This window comes from Aptenodytes forsteri, unplaced genomic scaffold (genome assembly GCF_000699145.1).
Source record: "Aptenodytes forsteri isolate BGI_AS27 unplaced genomic scaffold, ASM69914v1 Scaffold99, whole genome shotgun sequence".
Classification (NCBI taxonomy): domain Eukaryota; kingdom Metazoa; phylum Chordata; class Aves; order Sphenisciformes; family Spheniscidae; genus Aptenodytes; species Aptenodytes forsteri.
Genome location: NW_008795321.1, coordinates 2,528,598 through 2,538,398, shown reverse-complemented (window position 1 = coordinate 2,538,398; position 9,801 = coordinate 2,528,598). Strand labels below are relative to the sequence as shown.

The following is a 9,801-nucleotide window of genomic DNA, read 5'->3' as shown; positions in this document are numbered from 1 at the left end:
ACTCTGGGGACGAGTAACATGATATACTGTACCTTTTACATCTAAGTTGCCAGTTTAAATCCAGTCTAGCCCAGCAGTGACTGAAGCCTACTGCCAGATGTTTCTTGTCATGCATAATGGGTTGGTAGACCAGCTCATTTTGCAGTGAAAAAATAACATTTATATATGGTCTTGTGAAACTGTCACTGAAGACAGAATGGCTTCTGCAAACCAGACTGTCCTGTATCACAGAATCAGAATGGCCGAGGTTGGAAGGGACCTCTGGAGGTCATCTGGTCCAACCCCCCTGCTCAAGCAGGGCCACCCAGAGCCAGCTGCTCAGATCATGTCCAGATGGCTTTTGAATATCTCCAAGAAGGGAGACTCCACAGCCTCTCTGGGCAACCTGTGCCAGTGCTCAGTCACCCTCACAGTAAAAAAGTGTTTCCCGACATTTGGAAGGAACCTCCTGTGTTTCAGTTTGTGCCCACTGCCTCCGGTCCCGTCACTGGGCACCACTGAAAAGAGCCCAGCTCTGCCTTCTTTGCACCCTCCCTTAAGATACTAATTCACATCAATAAGGTGCCTTTGAGCCTTCTCTTCTTCAGGCTGAACAGTCCCAGCTCTCTCAGCCTCCCTTTGTATGTCATATGCTCCAGTCCTTTAGGCATCTTAGTGGCCCTTTGCTGGATTTGCTCCAGTTTGTCCATGTCTCTCTTCTACTCAGGAGCCCACCACTGGACAAAGCACTCCAGATATATCTCAGCAGTGCTGAGTAGAGGGGAAGGATCACCTCCCTGGACCTGCTGGCAACACTCCTAATGCAGTCCAGGCTACTGTTAACCTGCTTTGCCACAAGGGTGCATTGTTGGCTCACGTTCAACTTGGTGTCCACCAGGACCACCAGGCTGTTTTCTGCAAAGCTGCTTCAGACATTGGTCTCATCGCTGCGTCCCTCTGAGATCAATGGTATCTCTCTGTGAAAAACAGGGTCCTCCATTCAGATAGGGCACACACTAGGAATGAAATGTTTGAAATAGCTAAAACTAAGCAAAGCTGACTTATCTCAGTGCAGGGCTAATACACACAAATGGGCATCAGGCAAACTTATAAATCACTTTTCAACTGAGCTAGAAAAATCTGAAGCAGTTAATGTACTGCAAGGCAGTATAAAGAGGTGATGTAGAAACATACTGAGAAACACACAGTTCAGGTAACAAAGAAATGTTCTGTTTACAAATCAGCTCCTAGGCTTGCACGTTTTCTACTCAATATACATTCAAATCTAGGAAGTTTGGATTTTCCAGAGTAGCAATGTTAACTGTTGTAATTGTATTCATGCCCACTGAGGCCTATGGACATGTATTTCCTGAAAGAAAAAGAAATGTTTATTTTATTGCTTAATCAGGTAATCAGGTAATGAACTACACTTTTACTTCAAGGTATTATTATACTCCAATTTTATTATTCTTATTTTAACATGTATTGCATATCTTCTCTCCGTCTCTGAAGATACTTCTATGGTATTCGAATGAGTTCTTATTTTACATTCAGGACAGACCACAGTGGACCTCTCTACAGGAAACATTCCTGCCCTCTCGTCCCTACTACAAAAAGATTTTTGTGGAACTCATAAGACAAGGCTGCATCTATTGAGCTAAATTATCTCTTTATTAGGAAAGCACCAACACCGCATTCTTCAAAATTACTGGAATTTTATTTGCCTCAGGCTTATGACTTGCAACCAAAGACATTGTGCAAAGAAAGCAAAGATTAAGTACACTTTAGGGAAAAGGTGATAATCCACATTGGTAACATAGAAGATCAGTCTGATGAAAGAAGCCATCCATTACACTATATAGATTGCAATATTCAATAGCATTTTTTTAACCCAACTTTTTTAATCGAGGAAAGAAAAGTTAAGCAAAGTTTACAGTAGACATAAATTTGATACAATTCAAAAAGCATTGTTCTGAAGATCGTCAAGCGTAAAGTGGAAAAATGCAAATGGGACAAGGTGGCTGAAGGCTAACTACTGTACATTTATAAGCTATTAAACAAAGTTGCATATATGTACCACAGTGTAAAAAACCAATACAGAACAAATAAAAACTTTGAAAACTGCCTGATGAAAAATAAAATAACCAGTGGCTTTTAATGGCTTCTCCTGGTTATCAATGCTACAAAAGACTTTTTTTTTTTTGTCTTTCTGATGCCACTGAAAAACATCCTATCAAATGATAAAACCAGGCACAATCAAACCATTACCGAGTTAAAACCAGCCCATAGAAATATACTATCAACCCACATTTTCCATCAAAAGCTTTTTTTGTTGTTGTTTTGTTTTTAAATCTTTTGAGGCCCATTTGGTCACAATATGTTACATTTTTTTCCTTTTTTACACCATGATATCATATGTTTGTCTGGCACTATCCTAAAGCTAATTTATAGAGAATGAGAATACAGAAACAACCCAATGTCTATTTCACAAAATGAATTCACTGGGTGTAAAATAGGAGAAGGGAGAAGAGAAGGGGAAGGGGTCAGTTCTGCCAAGAAAATAAACCCTATGGATCACTCATCATCACTTCCGCTTGCTTCCGACTGGTCCTAGAGGTAAGAGACACAAGACAAGTCAGAAATTCTTTGCCAACTGTTCTGTTGAATTTGTTAAAGAAGGAAAAAAAAAGAAAGTAAAAGGAAGAAAAATGACAATTAAACTGACAAATCAAGATAGCCTTAAGAAAGGTACTACGTTATCTAATATTTCTCTTTCATGACATTTCATTTAACTGCTGTAGACTTCTTTAGAGAAGGAAAGACACAGAGTCAGGAAACACCAGATATTTCTTTCCACCCGGACATTTAAAAACAACTGGAAAGAGGTCTGTTTTCCTTTGTTGCAACAGTAGAAGCACCCACCAAAAAAAGATAAAAATCAAGCGAAGATTTTTTTGTTTGTGGACAAAAGCGAACAGACCATGAGGTTTAAAGGTTCAATGAAAGTAGGAACAGCTCCAAGAAATAAACTCCAGACTTCTTAGACTTCTTGTCTTTCAGCACTGGGACCAGATCTCATAAGCACACCCAGATACAGTTAACACCCCTGCCCAATTCTCTCAAGATGATCAATACAGTTTAAAAATGTGCTTAAGCATGAATAGTTGAGAATTCTGACAGCAAGCAGGACAGGGTAGAGACGCAATCACTGCAACCAATTCCACAGTCTCAGTGAACAAAACTTACATTTTCATCTTGATCCTCATCACTATCATCATCACTCACGACAGGCTTGGCTTTTGCTCGGCTTTGCCTCTTCTTGCCTTTTCCTTTCTCCCGGCTTTTTTCATCCTTCTTATTTAGCTTGATTTTGACTTTCACTGATTTTGCTGCAAGAAGTTTAACAGCATACATGACTAACTTTCACTTATCAACTTTTAAATGCTGTCTCTGTTCACAGAAATTCACCCCTGGTAGCAGCCTGAAAAGGTGTTCTTTACCTGGACTGTGGAACAATGAAGCAGAGGTATTTGTTTTTATTTCTCTACTTCTTGATAGTTTTAACAATAATTTGTATTAAACTATAAAGAATAACTTTAAGTTGACCATGTGCATCTTCTTTTCATTCTCAGAATGCATGGTGTCTACAGGTAGTATACAGTCCTGTGAGAAGACACACATCTAAAAATATTTTCTTCCTTGCACATAGAAATGTTTATCCTTTGTTCAAAAAGACAATTTTTTAAATTTTAAAACTACAGAAATGCTTTGTGGATGTGACTGGCAAATTTTGAGTTGACACCTTTCCGAAGAACACGTTAAATTCCTGATTCCAGAATATCCACTCATTTCCAAATGAACTGCTAAAGTTGCATGCTTTGCACACCTGCATGATGTACCTGAAGAGTAGCTCAGGGCCAAGTACTACAGTTCCTGTAACCGGACAGATGGGGTAGCTGGAGAGTATGGGTAGATGTATTGGGTGACAGAAAGTGGAATGAAGGGATCCCTCCTTTTCCACTGTAACATGTTTCCAAGTCTGCAGGGAGTAAATGAGTGTCACCTTCTGCTTCTGAAACAGTTTCCCTTAGTCCTTGTCACACTGAAGAATATTTGCAACATCTTCTGGTTCTTAACCAGGTGATGAGTTTTGTATGTCACACCATGCATGAAGGTTGACCACCCATGGATAAAAGACTGTCTCTAGCCTTTTGAGCCACTTCTATTTACAAATAACATGAACAGGACCAGAAGGGTTTATGAACGCTCATGGCCAGTCACATCTGCTTCCACAAAAGTACCTCTGTGATTTGTTTCTGGCTTAAAAATCTCCAGAACATACAGCCAAAAGACCTAAGCTTAATGTTAACACCCAAAGCAGCAAACTTAGTAACAATTTACTTTCACCAAAGGAAAATAGAACCTTATAATCAGTCTCCACGCAGAAACTGGAAAACCTTCCCTTCCATCCCCAGATGTACTTTCTGTTCAGTATTTAGCAGGGGACTCACATTCTGATTCTGATTCTTCTTCTTCATCATCATCTTCGTCATCATTGCTTTCATCCTCACTTTCTTCTTCTTTGGCAATCTTCTGTCGTGCACTTTTGAACACAGACTGAAGAACAATGGAATCCTCATAGATCTACAGTACGAATACAAACCTATGTCAGAACTGTAAAGTCAAGCAATATCAAAAATTCACAGCATAGACCTTATTTTCCAGTGCAAACTCACAGAGTATATGGCCTTTTCAAATACTGAGCAACAATTTTTGTTGCATGAATTTTACAAGAAATGCCAACATTAATTTTTCATGCTCTAAATGAAGAAATTTGTCAATAGTGAGCCACATAAATACAGTTCTTAAAATGTACTACATCTAAAATGTCCAGTTAGACTGTTTTTCTTATTATTTTTATTACCACAGGAACTATTGTGTATTTTCATTAGATCGTAACAGCCCTGAAAAACTGCCAAAGCAACAGGCTTCAGCAGTAATCACCTTAATTAAAAAATGGGTTATAGTCTAACAATACAGTTGATAATGACAAATGGCTAACTCTCATGTTAATTATCCTTAGTTTTTTCTGAAGTCTGAAGTGGCTACATGGAAAATAATTTAACCTAAGCAGCTCATTCCTTCCTTCCTCTCAGATCTAAAAAGACTGGGGAAAAAAAAAAAAATCAGTGCTTGTTCTAAACTTAGCACCTGTTCTCAAACATTCTATAGCTTGCTAAGTATCTTGGGTACATCAGATTTTCTCTTTAACCTCAAGCATGAAGGGACTCTCAAGGGCGAGAGGACTACATTTGCCTTGTAACACATTTCTCAGATTAACACAGTAAAAATCTTGTTGTCTTGCTAAGTATCTGGGACTTCATAATCACCTTAACAAATAAGCTTGTACATCTTGTTTTATAAAACGTCAGAAGCCAAGCACTGGACAATTCAGCACTAGACAATTAAAAACAGTTAATAGAAGGGTACAGAGTCACAGATTGTATTTGGTTTCATCACCATCATCACTTGAACTATCTTGGCTGTCATATATCTGGCTAAATTATAGACTTCCTTGTATAAAGGAACACTGGGTATTTCTGAGAAAGATAATGGAAGGATTTTTGGCTGCCATAATACAATCTGTATGTTAAAATCGATAAAACTGCTCTAATACTTTGCAGGTTCAACAAAACGAATTAGAAAACCTTTGTTCAGAATAGTTTACATGAAATATGCAACCTCTCTTTTTTCACTTGACCGCCAAGTCCTTTTTAGAAAAACTGCCTCTTCACTGCAGATTGTTCCCCATTCTGTAAGTACTGCTGTGCTTTTTCTTATGAGATGTTTGACTGCTCTTGACTGTGGTAAAATTTCTTGACATATATATAATGATAATGAATGTTTTGAAAAGGCTTTTCTCCTATTGTCTTACGACATCAGTGGGCTGTGAGATCCCACAGCTTCCTTCCTCGAACTCAAATGATTATTGACTTTCTCTTATACCTACTTCTGTTTAAGTCAGCTATTCACACACAAGCCCCTGTGTCCCTCCTGAGGGCCATTTATTTTTCCTATGCATAGGCCTAGCATATTCCATTGTTCTTAGGAATGGCTCTTTCAACTAACCTTGCTGTCCTTTCTCAGACCAAACAAACACTTTACTAAGACAAAAAGAATTAAGGACACGTACAACACTGTATTTCTTTAATGCCAGTCACTACACATTTAAGGTATCACTGTGGCCCAGACTTTTAAACGGAATTTCCTAGGGAAATAAAGAGTTTTTAAAGATTATTTTAACCTTCTTAATGTGGAATTATTTGTAATATTCAGTATCTATTTTGACCCAGAAAAAAACTGGGGCTGCTTCAGGAAAAGCTGTGCAAATAGAAGTTTTGTTATTTTGACCAAAATCCAATTCCAACAGGTTTCAAAAAACCAAGGAGCAATGACAGTGGAACTTCCTTCAAAAAGGGAGAAGCAATGACAACATTCATGACAAATCTTCTGTTTCAATAGACACATACTATTTTTAACCCCTTACATGTCTGTGTTTCATTTGACCATTACACCATGAAAAACTTTTCAAATCGCTGAGGTGGCATCGACAACAAAAGCCTCAAAACACAAAGTCTGTCTCTCCCTGAAAACCCCTCATAAGGTTCCAGCTCAGATGGAACTGCTTTGCTCCAAGGAAAAGCAGCATGCATCATACTAACAGAACAAACACGTAGAATTTCACTTGAAGTCACTGCGTACTTAAACAACTGCCTGAATTAGCCTTTTGGTTTTGGGTGCACACGCAAATAATCTAGTTTACTGAATTGGTATGTCAGAGCAAAGGTGGATCTGAACTATTATAAAGAATGTGAATTAGCTTTAAAAACTGGAGGACTGCTGCAGAAGTGTCCTGCAATTCACTGGAAATCAAAATGAGTGGTATGAGGACTTACCAGAAAGAAAACTAAATAAAATCTTAGATACGAGTTATTTGGGCTTCATGCTATAAAAAGTAATACTAGCTCTGGTAATTAATGTTGGTACATTGGAATGGAAAATAATACTGCAACACTCTGATACAAGTTGGGTTATTTCCAAACAGAGCAGCAATATCTACTGAACATTTCTACCCACCCAGGATTATTCCTGTCAATTCTACCACCTCTGCCTAACAAGAGACCAGTTTCCCATTAGCAACTTGAGTCATTCTGATAAGAATAATTTCATTATTTTTCCCATTTAGCTACTGATTTTTCTTTGCCTCTTTTTACCTCCTCTACCATCTTTTACCATTTTCTAAAGTTTCAGTGATACTTTTTGGTGTTAGCTTTCCTTCACCTTTTTTTTTTTTTTGCATTTGTTATCATTAGATATTTATAGCTGTTTTACTGCTATGTGACTAAGCAGTAAACTGGCAATTTACATTTGGACATGTTGCAAAATTTTGTCCCACGCTTCCTATCATCATTAATTTTCTTATTAAAATATTTTTTTAGCTGATTTGTTTATAGGTTGTTTCCATATAACTAAAGACAGTAAAAATACTGCACAAACATATTACAGAAAACATTTTCTGTCTCTAGATAGCAAAAATAATACAAGAATGATGAGCTGTATTCAACAATCCTTGATAATTAGCTGCATGCTCATTTTAATTTTTAATTCTAAAATTTTAATATAAAGTCCCCAGTTTAGCTAAGGGTCATCAGTAATGTTTAGGAATTTGAAGGATGCATTAGTATTAGCAGCATCAGCCTTCAGCTTACTTTTACTTAGGTTTCTTTTAACATCATTTTTTTCCTCTTGCACATTACGGGAGTTGTCTTCTTGTTCTCTGTTTCAATTTAATATTTTGTTTGCATCACACTATTTGGACCTCATCTATAAAAATAAACATCTGAGACTATGTTTCACTGTATTGTGAGACAACTTTCTTATCTGTCATCCAGATTTTGTAGTCTCTCCTTTTGTGTCAGTTTCCTGTTCTGAATTCACAGCACTGAGCACATTCATGTGTGTGAAACATCTGTTTGAGATGAGAGATTTTGCCTTCTAAACCTCTGAGACTCATCTGGGATTTATTATTACTGTCTCTTAAAACGGACACTGATCTTTCAACATTAAAAAAAAAATTACCAGGGGGTTCAGAGAGTATAAAGCTTCATACACAAAGCTTTACTGCTGGACAAACCTTGAATTTGTATCTTCCATCGGCAGAACTGAAGAGTTCACTATGAAGTATTTCCTCAACATCCCGTCCTAAGCTGTACTGTTACATCTGCTCCTTCTATCATCCACTGCGGTAAACCCAAGCTGATGTATCACTCTACACACACTGCCTTTTACCATAGATTCAAATAGTCTTACAGCAGCTCTAAACACACACAGATCAGAAAAAATGGATCTCAGAATTAGAGTAAAAACCAATTTCTCTGCATGCACACACTGCAGCTGTGTCCAGTGAATTCTGGATGATTCTAAGAATCTGGGCATTTTTCTCTACTCAAAGTAAGAATTAAAACACATGGTTAATATACATTATATAATAATCCACAAGCACTGAAAACATTAGGTAGGGGAAACCTGTATGTTTAACACGAAGTGGTTCATTCAGACCTGTGATCCCTCCAAATTGAATGTCTGAGCATTGTGACACAGCAACATGACATCTTTCTCCAAGTCTCCAAGACTCCGATACTTATGGTTGCGAATTCTTTCCTGTTGCATTTGTTAGGGAAGTGAAGAGAAGTATGGATGGGCAGTGATGCAGAAAGAAAAATAGCAGACAGGACACAATTAATATTTGATTTCAACACATTAAAAGTTTTCTCTTTAAAAATTGTCTAAGTATCAAGACAAGTTTCTGTTTAAAACAAACAAAGTCAGTCTTAAAACGTATTGTTAACATATTACTCAAAAAAATACACCAGGGTAATAGACTAAAAATTAAGCAATTGCTGTGTGAACCAGAAGGAATAAAAGCAACAGAAATGGAGCTCTTTTGGTAAAAGGAGTTCCAGTTTCTTCTTTCCAGCACAGAAACAAAATAAGCTATGACATGAATGAAAGTCATGACATCACTTAATGTGCAACAAGCTGCCTAAACCCCACCTGCCAAACTGTGTTTGGATCCAACCAGGCTGTTCCAAAATGCGATGCTAGTTTAGGGATGACTAGAACCATGAAACCCTTGCAAACACTGTGTTTTTACCAAAGATGTGCTTACAGATTCACAATTAGGTCTTTGCAAAAAAGACACTGAGATGTCATCTCTGAAAGTGCCATTAATATCACACTGCTACATTTTGATTTGACTTTGAAATTACAGTGCTATACTGCAACGTACACTAAACAGAATTCCTAACAAGGTGTGTAACAATGTTTAAAATCTAAGTCACAAATACAGGTACACGCAGTATTCATGTTGTTGTAATTTTAATGACGACTTCATGCTCACCCTTCTGTATAACAAAAAGAGAGAGAGGAATCTCCACTTCCAGAAAAGGTTCTTACCTTTATCTTTTTGAAGTCCACCGGTTTCCTAATCAATTCATAATACTCTGGTAATTCTTTCCTAGATGGGAGCTGAATGAAGACTTCACTTAGCTGCCGTCCTGAACTGTTGAGAAAAACAAACCCATAATGCAAAGAATTACTACAACTTTCTCACAAAGCACACGCACACAATCTAATCATGGAAGTAAATAAATAATAATAATAATAAAAAAATAAAATCACATTTTTTTTTCTTTTAAAGAACTAGAAATTGAACCCTGCTCTGATTTTTTAATTTGGTACAGATAATTAATTTATAATTTA

General features: G+C 37.3%; 1 protein-coding gene across 2 annotated transcripts in view; it reads right to left on the bottom strand.

The window, feature by feature from the left end:
- Window positions 1-1,674: 1,674 nt before the first annotated feature.
- The window catches only part of SMARCA2 (SWI/SNF related, matrix associated, actin dependent regulator of chromatin, subfamily a, member 2), a 116,315-nt gene continuing 108,188 nt past the window's right edge, over window positions 1,675-9,801 (bottom strand). For both annotated transcript variants that reach the window (XM_009279940.2, XM_009279941.2), the window contains 5 exons: window positions 9,496-9,601; window positions 8,599-8,700; window positions 4,491-4,623; window positions 3,226-3,368; window positions 1,675-2,589 (listed from right to left, as the gene is read on the bottom strand). In XM_009279940.2, coding sequence (XP_009278215.1) covers window positions 2,554-2,589; window positions 3,226-3,368; window positions 4,491-4,623; window positions 8,599-8,700; window positions 9,496-9,601 — 520 coding nt within the window. In that variant the 3' untranslated portion in view covers window positions 1,675-2,553. The remainder of the gene's footprint in view (window positions 2,590-3,225; window positions 3,369-4,490; window positions 4,624-8,598; window positions 8,701-9,495; window positions 9,602-9,801) is intronic.